Here is a 15,376-nt window from a genome sequence, read left to right on the forward strand (position 1 = left end):
AAGTAAAGCTCATTTCTCATAATGCTAATATATTACAATGATATTTTCCAAAGACATCCATGTTATGAATCAAACCCATAACCCTGACTAGCACTATTCCAGTTCAGCCAAAGTAGAATCATTATATTATAAACATGCCTTCGTTATATTGTAGTTTTTACTTCTTGGAATAAAACGTCATTAACAAGATAAAAAAAATTCTATAAAAACAAGAACAATGCCAAATGCAACTTTACACAAAATATTTTTACTTTCAATAATACAACCAGACCACAGAATCTAAAATGCCTTGTTTTGTCTCGCTTAGTTTTAATTTATATTAGTCTGACAAATGTTTAGTATTGAGAAGAGATATATTGCTTTGGCATTGCATTCATTTTTGGCAACCAGCCCCTTTTGATTTGAGAAGGAATTGTAATTACATACTTGGTTTATTTATTCTTATTATTCTTATGATATTCAGGCAGTTATATCAGACACAGTTTTGTTTTATTTTATAATAACAAACCATAAAATTGAATGTAATGAAATGGTTTAAACAAACTATTTTAAGACGAATCATTTTTCCAAACTAGTTATTAAGAACTCAAAGAATACAAGGTACATATTTATTTAAATCATTACAAGGAATGAGAAAGCTTGTTTAGTACATTAACTGGAATTGCAACAGATTTTTCCTTTTCTTTGTATTGGAACATAAGGGATAGTAGAAATATAGATACAGATTTTTCTAAACAGTTTCTTAAGAATAAAATAAATACATTTAATAAAAATAAAAATGAACAAACATGTAAAACTAAAATATTGTTTATGGCAATGGCTACTATTAAGTGCTTTAAAGTTCATATTTGACTATTACGATTATTTAGCTTAATTTTACATTTTGCAGTCACTTTCATCCAAAGCAACTTACAGTGCATTATATTTAATAAGTACATGTGTTCCCTGGGTATTGAACCCATGACCTAACAATTAGGCTACAGGAACACTTTTAAACTTCCCCTTAAAATAGACATTATTTAGATCATTATGCCCCAAAGTACATTATTAAACATCAAGTACAAAAATATAATATTATATAGCCATTAAAGTGTGATGTAGCTTTAATTTCACAAAGGCATTTTCTTTACTGTTTCGAAGTTTAGTTAAGTCACTTGCTTATACTGTTTCCCACGTTTTAGATAGTAAATTTATCTAAACAATGGTATGATACAAATGGGAATTGTATTAAAAAATCCAAAATAAATGATAACTGATGATAATTTAAGTATCTTCAGTCTAGTCAAGAATAAAAGAGAAAAAAATCTGCATTTTATCAAGCAGGTTGCAACCTGCTTTAAAAACAGTATTGAAGGCCTGTTAATGGTTCTTACTGGCTCGTATTCAGTCCAAGTCATCCATTTTAAAGGCGGGGTGCATGATCTCTGAAACGCAATGTTGATATTTGAAATCACCTAAACAAACACACCCCTACCCCAGTAGAATCTGGACCTTCTTTTGATAGACCCGCTTCACACATACACAACCCCGGCAACGATGTCGGTTAGTAGACACGCCCCTTACTGCTGATTGGCTACAAGTGTGTTTTGGTACTCGGCCTGACTCCCTTTTCCAAAGCGTTTTTTAAAAATCACGCACCTCGCCTTTAACTAAAATTATTTTAGTTTAGTAATGACAAAATCAATGTTTGCACAAATACAAGAACTTTAGACTATAAAGTCTTTTGTTTTCGTGAAACTCCTTTATCATATTTTTTTAGATTATAATAAAGTGTATACTCCCCCTGTTACTTTTGTAGTGTTTTAATCACTTCAACTCCTGTAACTTAAATGATTTTATATCGAGTGCTCTGACTACCAAGCAGCTACAAGTGATTTGGCATCGACTACAAGTAATCTCCCAGTAGTGTTTAGTGAGGTTGTGGCACTCCACGCGGGTGAAACTTCACAGAGAGCGAGGAAGAATGAGAGGCAGACAGCGTGCCAGAAACAACGCTACGTAATGTGACCTTACTTATGGATAGCTGACGTTTGCGTTTTTGACACACCACCTCACGAAACATATCTCTGAAGCGTGAAGACATGAGGTTATACAGAATGGGATTGACCACTGAGCCCAGGTAGAAGAAGACACCAGACAGAAGATGCACATATTCATAGACACTGTGCTGCTCTGCAGTCCAGGTGTTAATATAGCTCCACATGACACGATCAATGTGAAACGGTGCCCAGCAGATTCCAAACACGATCACCAATGCGCCTGTAAAACAGGCAAACAAAATGTATTTGCATTGATCAACAAAATATTAAATGGAGTAAACTGTAAAAAGTGAAAGCTGCTTTACTTACAAAACTTACTTGGTAATACCTAAAAAAAAAAGTTTTATAAACTAACTTTATTTTTCATTTTAAGTAAAACATTAAAGGGACACTCCACTTTTTTTTGAAAATATGCTCATTTTCCAGCTGCCCTAGAGTTAAACATTTGATTCTAACCGTTTTGGAATCCATTCAGCTGATCTCCAGGTCTGGCGCTAGCACTTTTAGCATAGCTTAGCACAATCCATTGAATCTGATTAGACCATTAGCATTGCGCTAAAAAATAACCAAAATGTTTCGATATTTTTCCCTTTCAAAACTTGACTCTTCCGTAGTTACATCGTGTACTAAGACCGACAAAAAAATTCAAAGTTGAGATTTTCTAGGCAATATGGCTAGGAACTATCAAACTGGTGTAATAATCGAGGACTTTGCTGATGTAACATATCTGCAGCAGTCATAGTGATATTACGCACTGCTCGAAATTAGTCCCCTGCCATTGAAAGTTACTAAAGGGACTATTTTCGGGCACTAATATTATTGCGCCTGCATTAAGTCCTTGATTATTACGCCAGAATGAGTGTATAGTTCCTAGCCATATCTGCCTATAAAATCGCAACTTAAAATTTTTTGTCGGTCTTAGTACACGATGTAACTACAGAAAAGTCAAGTTTTAAATAGTAAAAATGTTGAAACACTTTGGGCCCTATTTTAACAGTTTTTTTCAACGGAGTTTCAAAGGACTATAAACGATCCCAAATGAGGCACAAGGGTCTCATCCAGCAAAACGACTGTCACCCCTGACAACAAAAACAACAAATATACACCTCCAAAGCACAACTTCTCGTCTAGATCCGGTCGTGATGTGCCAGCGCGACCCCACGCAATACATCATGACGTCACAGAGGACGAACGCGAAACTACACCCCAGTGTTTACAAGTGTGGAGAAAGAGGACCATTCCGACATTGTTGTATGTCGAATGATACTAATTAATGTCTTTGTGTCAGTTTATTGTTTACAATGGTCCGCAAATGTGCGTTTTATATATGTAACACGTGACCTCCCTACATCACTACGCATTTACGTTAGGTCGCGCTGGACTGGACCTAAACGAAAAGTTGTGGTTTAAAAGAGCATATATTTTATTTTTCTTGTCAAAAATGACAATCGTTTCGCTAGATAAGACCCTTATGCCTCGCTTGAGATCGTTTATAGTCCTTTGAAACTCCGTTGATAAAAACTGTTACGTGTTTAGTTAAGTGTTAAGTGTTGGTGTCCATTAAAGTCCATTAAAATGAGAAAAATCCTGCAATGTTTTCCTCAAAAAACATAATTTCTTCTCGACTGAACAAAGAAAGACATCAACATTTTGGATTACATGGTGGTGATTAAATTATCTGGATTTTTCTTTTAAGAAAATGGAATATTCCTTTAAAGTTGATAAATTAAAAACGTCATTTAAGTTGATACAATTTTTACTTTTTACAGTAAATACTGTAACATTTTTTAGCTGCCTTAAATTTTTAAGTTGAATCAAATTGACTTTACAAGTCACTTTTTTGTGTTTAATACACTTTAATTTATTAAATTAAATTAAGCCTTTGCTATAACTTACTACCAACTAAAATAGTAAGTACTGCTAACAAACTAAATATATACTGTATTGTTTATGTAGTTAATGTGATAAATTACAAAAGTGTTTACTCTGCTAGGATACACACATGAATTTCCACAGAACGCTTAGGACCAATTTGATAAATCTATTTGTCAAAATGGCTCAAAACACCAAGTTGTTCTAAAAGCCATTTATTTTGAGATGCCACTTGGTTTGATGTTCTGTTATCTAAAGCAAAGACTCACACATCTTTAGTGTGACGAAAGCGTCCAAATAGTTTTGGGGCAAATGTGTTTTAAAGTAAAACATAAACTGTTACTCTTGGCACACATCTGTACCACTGACAGTGTTTATGAAGTGAAGAATACATACCTAGATTTAAAGTGTTTCTTTAAGCATATGTTGAGATTCTAAGGTTGGCCACACAGTATAGTCCTGACCATGGATTACAATAAGCCATGAAATGATACCTAAATCAGATATCCTTTTGATTACAATAACATGACAAGCGTCTGATAAAGCACAGATGGATATTTTCTGTTTATCAGGATAGATTATTGGAAACATGTTCCATGAGGTTCCTTGAAGTTCAAGTATAGCCTTACGCAAATCACAGAAGAGGAATGTGCCGTATTTGGAGAGGTGGGGAAATTCTTAACTCTCATTCCTTGCGTGCCTCTTTTTTTGGTGCATTATATTTAGACAACCAAAAACATCTTAATCAAAGCTTGGCATCAGAGTATAATGATGGCTCTGTGTAAAACAAACAGCAAAATTGTTTGCTATCACATGACCGTAAATGATTCCCTTTAAATGTGAGTTTAAAGTGCCTTTATGTATTCACTGTCATGTTGTACTAAACCTGTGTGGGTTTCTTTCTTTTGTTAAACACAAAAATATATCTTGATAAATGATGGGTACCAGACAGCTGATGGTACCCTGATTCACAAATGAAAAACAAATATGGAAGTCAGTGGGTACCCAGATAGCAACAGACTCACCGGATCTGTGCCGAAACTGCAGACTTTGAAGCGGTTCTGGTGCGCATCTGTCCCGGAGTCAATTTCTATCTGGGTAGCATCAATTGTGTGCTTACCATCATTTATCAAAGTATCCTTTGTGTTAAACTAAATAAAGAAACTCATACAGGATTAGGACAACATGAGGGTGAGTAAATTATCAGAATTATATTTTTGGGTGAACTTTTCATTTAACCCTTAGTGTACCTGTAGCTCATCAGGTAGAGCATGAACAGGAACAATAGGAACCCACGCATGAACTGATATACATATACACTTAAAAAAGCTGTTGTTTTAACACTGTAAAAAATGATTCATTGGTTCATATGAAAAAAAGTAATTACGGTGGCTATTTATGTGCTGTAAATGAAATTACAGTAGCTATGATGTGCTGTAAATGAAATTATGGTAGTTATTTATGTGCTGTTAACGGAAAGACAGTAGCTGATAGTAAATGTAATTAGCTATGATGTACTGTGATTGAAATGACGGTAGTTATTTATGTGCTGTAAATGGAAATACAGTATGTGTGCTGTAAGTTACAAATACAGTAAAAATTAGTGCACTGCAACTTACTGGCACACATATAAAATTTACAGCAACCTTTTTCTGGTTGCCCTAAAATTTTGAGCTAATTCAACAAAAAAATATTAGTTAATATATTTTACACAAATTTTTGAGTCAACTAATATTTTTAATTCAAATCAACTCAAAAATTTTAAAGTAACGTTCTTCCTGATCCAATTTTTTGTTAGTTAGTGTGTAATGTCGCTATAATAGCATAAATAATACCTTTAAAATGATAAAGCTCAAAGTTCACTGCCAGGCGATATATTTTCTTTAACAGAATTCACCTTTCAAAGCCTACAGCAAATGGCCGATTACAGCCTTCTACTTCCTGCTTTAATGACGTCACTAGAACAGTTTTTTGACTAAACTCCGCCCACAGGAATACGTCACTCACCAACTAAGCTAACGGCAAGCTAAGCTGCTATCAAATCACAACACACTTAGCAAACTACACACTAAGCAAACTACACAATCAGAACTCTTTACGTATTTCTGAAGGAGGGACTTTAAGGAAGACATCAGCCCGTTTTGAGTACAGTGAAAACAGCGCTATACAGATAAGTAAATTGTGTGGAAAATAAAAAATTTTTTACATGTGAAATATGAACACATTATATATTGCGCACTGCACACAATCAAAGCTTCAAAAACACAGGAAGAACGGGACCTTTAAGGCAACCATGTAACTTAAACATTTTTAGTTGAACCAACAAATGTTTTACAGTTATCTCATGGTTAGGTTTAAATTAACCTATACATTTGGGGCTGTTTTAACTCCAAATGCATAGATTGAGGACACTAAACCAATGGTTGGGTTGTCCATATTTTGCCAAACCATAAGTTGAAACAACCCAGCATTTTTTACATATTCTAAAAACGGTATGTCGCTTTGTTAAAGGCATCTGTAAAATGCTAATATGGTGGCCTACAGGTACCAACATCATGTTTGACAACTTGGATAGCAGCCATTTGGAACTCACAAAGCATTTTAATGACTTGGCGATGACTTGCCCTTTGATGCAATCCGTCTTCACTGAGACCAGCTGTCGACTCGAAACACTCTCTCTCTCGATGCAACTGCAGGCCGATCAACACATAGAGCACACTGATCATCAGCATGGGCACTACGAAGAACAGCAGTGCCGTCACCTGCACCAATAAGTTGTAGATCCAGGTGTCACTCACTAGAGCACAGACCACCGACTCTGGGAACGTGAGTCCAAAACGGGGTTTTAACATTGCAATGCCATGTAGACTGGTATTGGGCAAAGCACACAATAGAGAGACTACCCATAATGCAATGATGACACGCTTGGCATGGGCATTCGTCGCTGAGTATTTGGCACGGAGGGGATGCACTACTGCTCTGTAGCGTTCTGCGCTGAGAGCAGTCACGTTGAGCACTGAAGCAAAGCAGACCGTTTCAAACAGGCAGGTCTTGAAGTAGCAGCCGGCGGCTCCTAACAGGAAGGGATAATTGCTCCAGAGTTCAAAAAGCTCCAACGGAAGACCCAGCAATAGCACCAAGAGGTCCGAAATCGCCAAGCTGAACAGGTAGTAGTTTGTTGTTGTGCGCATGATGCGGTGCCGAGCGATGACAGTACAAGTCAGGCTGTTGCCCAGGACACCCACTACAAAGATTAGCAAGTAGATCACACACATAGGCAGGAAGAAAGGAGAACGGCAATACCCCAGGTTCTTCTCCAAATAAGCACTGCGACTCAGGCAAAGATCCTCCATGTCCTCTGCGCTGAGACACTCGGTCCCTTCGGGGCACCATGATGTGTTCACTGTTATGTAGAGGGGATCTGGTGATGAGCAGTTGAACTGGATCATTGATGACCGAGAGGAAATGTCTGCAGAGGCCATGACAAAGACACACAGACCATTAAAAGTGAGGTTGTTATGCAACCATGACCCAGCATTTGGGTTAAAACAGCCCAGCATTAGGTCAATTTGTAACCCGGGGGTGTGCTCTGTCCAATATGTACCCAGCATGGGTTAAAAATACCCCACTAAAAGATTAAAGGGAAACTCCACTTTTTAAAAAAAAATATGCTTATTTTCCAGCTCCCCTAGAGTTAAACATTTGATTCTTACCGTTTTGGAATCCTTTCAGCTGATCTCCGGGTCTAGCGCTAGCACTTTTAGCATAGCTTAGCACAATCCATTGAATCTGATTAGACCATTAGCATCGCGCTAAAAAATAACAAAAGAGTTTTGATATTTTTCCTATTTAAAACTTGACTCTTCTGTAGTTACATTGTGTACTAAGACTGACAGAAAATGAAAAGTTGTGATTTTATGGCTAGGAACTATATTCTCAAACTGGCGTAATAATCAAGGACTTTGCTGCCGTAACATGGCTGCAGCAGGCGTAGTGATGTTACGCACTGCCTGAAAATAGTCCCCTTGGTTACTCTCAATAGCAGGGGACTATTTTCAGGCATTGTGTAATATCACACACTACACGATGCTAATGGTCTTATCAGATTCAATGGATTGTGCTAAGCTTTGCTAAAAGTGGTAGCGCCAGACACGGAAATCAGCTGAATGGATTCAAAAACAGTAAGAATCAAATGTTTAACTCTTTAGGGGAGCTAGGAAATGAGCATATTTAAAAAAAAAGTGGAATGTCCCTTTAACATGTTTCCTGAAGGCATATTGCAATATATATGTCAAAACACCACTTTTAATTTTTCAGCATACAAGTGTCTTATGTTATATAAAGACTATTCTGTATTCAAAAAAATAATTTTTTATATTACAAAATGACACAAATCAGGATAAAAAAGGATGAACTCAGCTTGGTTGGGTTGTAATTTAACCTACCGGTATGCTCGGTTGTTTGAACCCATTGTTGGGTCAAATATAAACATTTTCTGAGTTGATTTAACCCAATGGGCTGGGTTTGTCCCTTTTTGACTCAATTTTTCAGAGTGAATTAATATACTGCTTGTTTTTTTACATTTTTTAATTACTTTGGATGGAAAGTATAGGTGCAGAAATGCTCTTTTTTATTTAAAAATATGTAAATGTGAAACATGATTTACATTCATGGTCAGAATTATTGGCACCCTTGGTAAATATGAACAAAGAAGCCTGTAAAAATATACATTTGTATTGGTAAAGTTCAGAACTTTTAGTAAAAAATCATAAAACTTGAACTTTTCATTTTGAATTGAATTGAAAAAGTTTAAAATCTTTAAATAAATGTTTTTTTTTCAGTGTACTGTGGGCACACTTAATAGCACAATTTTATTCAATACTTTTTCGAAAAGCTTCTTGCCAAGATAAAAGTAAAATGTAAACCCACATGAAAAATACTTTAAAATGTATTATAGTCAACTGTATTCAAATTTGTAGATATTATAGTGTTTTATTTTGCACTGTACCATAGTAGATATTAAAGGTTTGGCTACAATCAATCTTTTGTTACAGACTCAAGGTCCAGATTAAAATTAAAGAATAAAACAAGACAATAGGACAACATAAACAACCCACAGCATCCACCACATATAATAAAAAGTTACAAAATGCAAAAATGTCTCCACATCTTTGACTTACCGTGTAGTATACCCTTATATTTGACAGACCCACAATAATCTATTTTTTTATAATTTAGCCGGCAGACAAATAAGAGTCTATTAATCCATTATATTAATAAATATTGCAATAATAAACTACAGTTTACTATAGTAAATACTTCACTATAATAAAACAATGGTTAATTTAAAGATGCAAATGTTCTTTCCATGCTCATACATGAGATATAGACCACTTCATTATCATAGAGAGAGGAGGAGGAAGAGATTAAATAAAGATGCAAACTTACCTGTGCAAACTCTTGTTAAAGTGTCCTGTAGTCCTCTGCTTGTGCTTCACATATCCCTCATTCCCATCAGATTAAACACCAGTATCAGTTGAGATGCAGTGAGATTGTGGCGTAATCTGACATTCACTATCAAGCAATGAGGAGACACGATAAATGTGAAACACATGCAGCTAGACTCTCTCCATTTATTCTCCTTTCGCTCCCTCCTCCTAAATGATGTAGGCTCTTTAAACAAACCTCACTCGCTTTTCCACATAGCCTACTTGTAACTGTCAGAATGAAATATTTTAACTAAACAAGCTGTAATAACTTTTACCAGTCCTTTATCTGCCACCTTAAACATGAATACTCACCATGTGAACATACAGTGGGGGGTCTAAAGTGTTAAAGCACTAATGAAAAGAAATCTGTTGTTATTATATAAGCATAACAATTTGCATGAAAAGTTGGATTGAAACGTCACTGTAGATTTTCTTTTCATTTATTTGGGAGCTGGAGCTCCCTTGTGCTTTCATATCATGCACATGAACTGGCATGGACCTCAAGTTTTTGCAAAACCTGATGATTCATCTTATGTCAGCATGGTTTGAGACAGCTTCAAAGAAAGCATGTGTGCTTTAATGGACGCATGAAAATGTGACCTTTGTACAAAAACGTTCACATGTTACAAACCTGCTCTAAAAAGAAATAATCAAGAAAAGCAAACCAAACCAAATGCACTGAATAAAATCAATCTGGGTGGATGTAAATGTTATGCAATTTCAATCAGTAAAATTAACAATAAAAGTTAAGTTCGTATCTTAACATGAATATATCTAGTTTTAATCTAATCGACATTTGTTCAAAACACAAGACAATGTGAATTAAAAAAAAATGTTTTTAAATAATTCCAGCCAATCTTTCTATAGGGACAACCACGCAACAATCAATAACCTTGTTTAATTTACTCAAACAAAACAATTACACTCAATCTTGTGCCTTGTCCAAATCACTTAATTGAAACAAGTAAATACAACATGACCCACCTAAATTTGTAAACATAAAACTTTATAATTTTGTGTTGGGACTACATTAATGATTTTTGTTAATATTACAAAATGGGCAGTGGATCTGTATTTCCCAGCATGCTTTGTATGCAAATGCATTTGGAGAGTATTTTTATGTGTTATTTTCTGTACAGTAAGTAAAGAGAAAGACTTGATAGTGTCTTTGTTTGTTTATCTTACTGATTTAGAAGAGTGTTATATTTCATCCGTGTTTTTGGTTACAATCGTGCAAAGGAGTGGTGCTTTTTGTCAGATAGTGGAATGTGAGACACTTCACTCAATGAGCGCTAACCTTGGTAATGCCAGTGTGAAGATGAGTTTCATACAATTCATGCAATTTGACTACATGAACCTTTACAATACACCAATACATTTGAAAAAAAAGAAGATCCAACTTAAAAAATGTAATATGGAAATTAAAACATTAAAGGAATATTCCATTTTCTTAAAAGAAAAATCCAGATAATTTACTCACCACCATGTCATCCAAAATGTTGATGTCTTTCTTTGTTCAGTCGAGAAGAAATTATGTTTTTTGAGGAAAACATTGCAGGATTTTTCTCATTTTAATGGACTTTAATAGAGCCCAAGATTTAATACCCAACTCAACACTTAACAGTTTTTTTCAACGGAGTTTCAAAGGACTATAAACAATCCCAAACGAGGCATAAGGGTCTTATCTAGCGAAACTATTGTCATTTTTGACAAGAAAAATAAAAAATATCCACTTTTAAACCACAACTTCTCGTCTAGATCGTGTCGTGATGCGCCAGCGTGACCCCACGCAATACGTCATGACGTCAAGAGGTCACAGAGGACGAACGCGAAAAAGGACCGTTCCTACGTTGTTGTATGTCTACTGATACTAATTAATGTTTTTGTGTCAGTTTATTGTTTACAATGGTGTGCAAATGTGCGTTTCATATATGTAACACGTGACCTCCCTACGTCACTACGCATTTACGTTAGGTCGCGCTGGACCGGACCTAGATGAAAAGTTGTGGTTTAAAAGAGCATATTTTTTATTTTTCTTGTCAAAAATGTCAATCGTTTCGCTAGATAAGACCCTTATGCCTCGTTTGGGATCGTTTATAGTCCTTTGAAACTACTTTAAAAAAACTGTTAAGTGTTGAGTTAAGTATTAAATGTTGGGCTCTATTAAAGTCCATTAAAATGAGAAAAATCCTGCAATGTTTTCCTCAAAAAACATAATTTCTTCTCGACTGAACAAAGAAAGACATCAACATTTTGGATGACATGGTGGTGAGTAAATTATCTGGATTTTTCTTTTAAGAAAATGGAATATTCCTTTAAGTTGGATTCAATCAAAAATATACCTTTAGAACTTTTGAAGTTATGTAGAGCACATAAAATAATGTCTAGAGAAATATTAAAAGTAAGTTTAAGGTATGTACAAATGATATTTAAACAAACAGAAAAATTAAGTATTTTGTACAAAGACTAGTCTTGTATGATCTATGTGATAAAATCATGCAAACAAATTCATCATATTTTTTAGGTAAACCAAGCAGAACATTTTTATCAGTGTTTATTGCATTGCACTTTTCCTTCGTGTTTCTCACTGCCAGTAACTGTTGATGCTGGAAAAAGAAAGTCATATTTTTCTGTAATAAATAATGTCATATTAGTGTTAACAAAATACAAAATGGAGGCCTCTTTGTGGTCTGTGGTCTTCAATATCCCTAAAAGGAAGTTTGGAGTTAGTGTTTTGGAAACCCTCCACCACTTCGGCACAAACACTGTGAAACTATGCTTTGAGAGGTCATATAGGAGAGAGACTTTTACTGCATGTTGAATGAGAAATATGCTGTACATCAAAGAATGAACGAACCTTATATCTCCAGAGCGCAATCTAAAAATATGGCAATGTGAGTTAACTATAATCCTGCCACGCATGGCCAGTGACATTAAGTCGTAAATTGTTGCTTTGATGGCTTATTAAAATACTTTATGCAGTAAACCATCAATTACAGAGTAAAGGCCAGTTGGCATTGTATTATTGATATACAAGCATATCCAGTTGAATGGGAAGTAAACTACCAAGTTTAAGAAACCAAAGGGGTTTCAGTCCAGGTTTTGGTTAGACCTTTCTAATTCAAAGAATCATCCTTAAGGCAATTTTTCATTAACATAGCTGGGTGGTACGGCTTGTTGTTGTTTTTTTTTGCTATAGGGTGATTTCTGATCATCTATCATATCTCTGCATTTGGCTCTGTTCATTGTGTCCTCAGTCCTGACCAGCTTCCTAATTCCAATGTGACAGGGATGTTATTAACATAGAGAATGACCAATAGATGCCTGTTTCCTTATTACTGCAGCCAGAATCATTTATGGTGCCACTATGACAAACACCACACACTCCCATAAATGTTTTTCAAAGAAGTCATTTTATGAAACTGTCAAACACCGTAAATTCATCTGTAATTTGCTGTTTCTAGCTCAAAAGACGCATCCAAGACTGCTACTAAACTGCATCATATTGAAGCTTAAGCTGTTTCTGGATATTACTGAAGCAACAATGTGACATTTTGAACAGATTTTCAGCCGCTAGCGGCAAGTCGGTACTCTATGGCCAGTAAAGCGGAAGATTGTCCTTCACAGTCAATCTATATGAGCCCCAGACTTTACCTAACTCAAATTATGCTACTGTAAAATCTTTCATCACAATGTTAAGTGGTCAAGTGGGCTATAACAGAAATGATGGACATGATGGAATGCATTTTTTTATATTTGAGACTTTTTATTATTGGAGGTTAAATAGATCATCAAACAATACAGTATTTGTTTGTTGTTAAAGGTGCAGTGTGTAATTTGTAAAAGGATCTCTTGACAGAAATGCAAAATAATATACAAAACTAAATTATCAGGGGTGTATAAAGACCTTTTATAATGAACCGTTATGTGTATATTGCCTGAGAATGAGAAGTTTTATCTACATACACAGAGGGTCCCCTTACATGGAAGCCGCCATTTTGTGCAGCCATGTTTCCACAGAACCCCCTAACAGACAAACTTTTTTACTAAGTTGTCTCCAATGATGACATGTTTGTCCGGTGGTGACCGTAGCTTTTCTATGCGTTTCAAAAGCAAGAGGTGAGCAGTGGACTGAGCCGTTGGTTGCAATTCGCAACCTCACCACTAGATGCTGCTTAAATTTACACACTGGACCTTTAAGTGTATCTTAATGGTTAATCAGTAAATACTATTTTCATATCTATTCATTTCATGTCTGTAAAAAACGTCACATGAAACCAAACAATATGAATTCTGTTGCAGTTTTGCCAATTCGTCAGTAACAGTTTACAACATAAGTGTGTGTGGATTTGTAATTTGTAGAATGTAAATTGAATATAATCAATTTTTTGAAGACAAGGCCCATAAAGGGGGTTAATAGTGCTGGAGTCCCAATGGAAACAGACATGTGTCTTTAGTTGAAGCAAAGAGGCATCATATGGAAGTGTATATAAATCTTTTACATGATATAGTATGTGTATAACAAACATGATGTTTAAGTAAAAGCAAAGAAAGTTAGGTAATGTATGTGTAAGTGCTTTAAACATCAAAGTACTTTTTCATCCTTCTGCCCGTGACCCAGTGGAGATCTCTAGATTCCTCTGACATCAAACAGCTGGACAGGCAATGGATAAAAGATAAACCTTGTGACAGACCCTGCGGCTCTGGTGCCAAATCATGCAGATGAGCTCATGCATCTGAACCATACACAACAGTGTCAAAGGCCTGAATGGTGAGCTTTCATATTGCAGATGCTCCAGTAAATTCGGTTTAGACAGTAGAGACTGAATGTCGTTAGCACAATGTTATTCAAAGCAAAAAGCATGCCAAAACCATTTTGTTTTTGTGTGTACATAAGGATTTTGGCCACTTTGCAATATTAATGTAATAAGAAAAATATATGTCCTAAAAATAACACTGTAAAGAAGACAGACTCTCTAGATTGTAAATTTGTAAAAATAAGTGTTTTAACTATTATGCAATGCAAAAAGCATGTAGTGCATGGAAAATAAATATACATATATATACGTGCCCTCTTGGCACCCCTGTTTAATATGTGGTCGTGGACTTCTAAAAATTCTCCTTTTTATTTAAACTACATAGAACCCAAATGCAAAAAAGATCCAACCTTTGATTAAAGTACATTATTTTGGTGGTAAAGAATTTACACGTTTAGAAAAAAAAGATATATATATATGTATGTATGTATATGTATGTGTATGTATATATATACCTCTTTTAAATCATTCGTGTTACATTTTTTTTCAAGAGACTATAATGCCACCTTTCTGTAGTGTCTTATGTTTACCACAAGAGGGCTGATTGTTTCCATTTTGTCTATTTATATATATTTTGGGTTCCATTAGCATGTCGCTTGGCTTCTTTTATTAAAATACACACAATAAAGTTGATTTTGACAACAGCTATGCAGCAAAACAGAACCAGCATATTAGGCACCATAACAAAAGGACTCATTGTGGACTTTAGGAGGATCTGCTCACACGCCCATTGATGACTGGCAATCCCAGATTCTTTGGCTCTACAAATTCCTGATGACCTCACTTGTGCAACACTGAAACTACAACTTTTACAATGCCAGATAAAATGTAACATAGCCATGTCATGTTCTGTTGAACCAGTTTGGAAATAAGCAGAGATTACGAGTTTTTAATGTCACTTTGGTGGATAGAGATATAAAACAGAACTGGCATAGGCACATTTTGAAAAAACTTAATTCTGGCAAATAAGAACATGTATCATATTCATACATTTATACATTAATCTTTAAGATGATTTATTTTATGATGCATTATAGTATTTTACAGTAATGACAATTACTTTTGATGTAGGAATTGCAACAAGTAAAACATTTGTATAAAAATAAGAAGAGTTTTAAAGATTTATTTTTATTATTTGCAACATGTAAACAACCATCAT

At 35.1% G+C, this 15,376-nt stretch overlaps 1 protein-coding gene across 1 annotated transcript; it reads right to left on the minus strand.

Moving 5' to 3' along the window:
* Positions 1 to 752: 752 nt before the first annotated feature.
* On the minus strand, positions 753 to 9,558 carry nmur1b (neuromedin U receptor 1b). The gene is made up of 3 exons (XM_055202987.2): positions 9,360 to 9,558; positions 6,505 to 7,380; positions 753 to 2,259 (listed from the first exon to the last, which is right to left on the minus strand). The coding sequence occupies exons 2-3, from the start codon at positions 7,358 to 7,360 to the stop codon at positions 1,910 to 1,912; spliced, it is 1,206 nt and encodes a 401-aa protein (XP_055058962.2). The 5' UTR covers positions 7,361 to 7,380; positions 9,360 to 9,558; the 3' UTR covers positions 753 to 1,909.
* Between the last annotated feature and the right edge of the window lie 5,818 nt (positions 9,559 to 15,376).

Source organism: Misgurnus anguillicaudatus, chromosome 2 (assembly GCF_027580225.2).
Source record: "Misgurnus anguillicaudatus chromosome 2, ASM2758022v2, whole genome shotgun sequence".
Taxonomy (NCBI): Eukaryota; Metazoa; Chordata; class Actinopteri; order Cypriniformes; family Cobitidae; genus Misgurnus; species Misgurnus anguillicaudatus.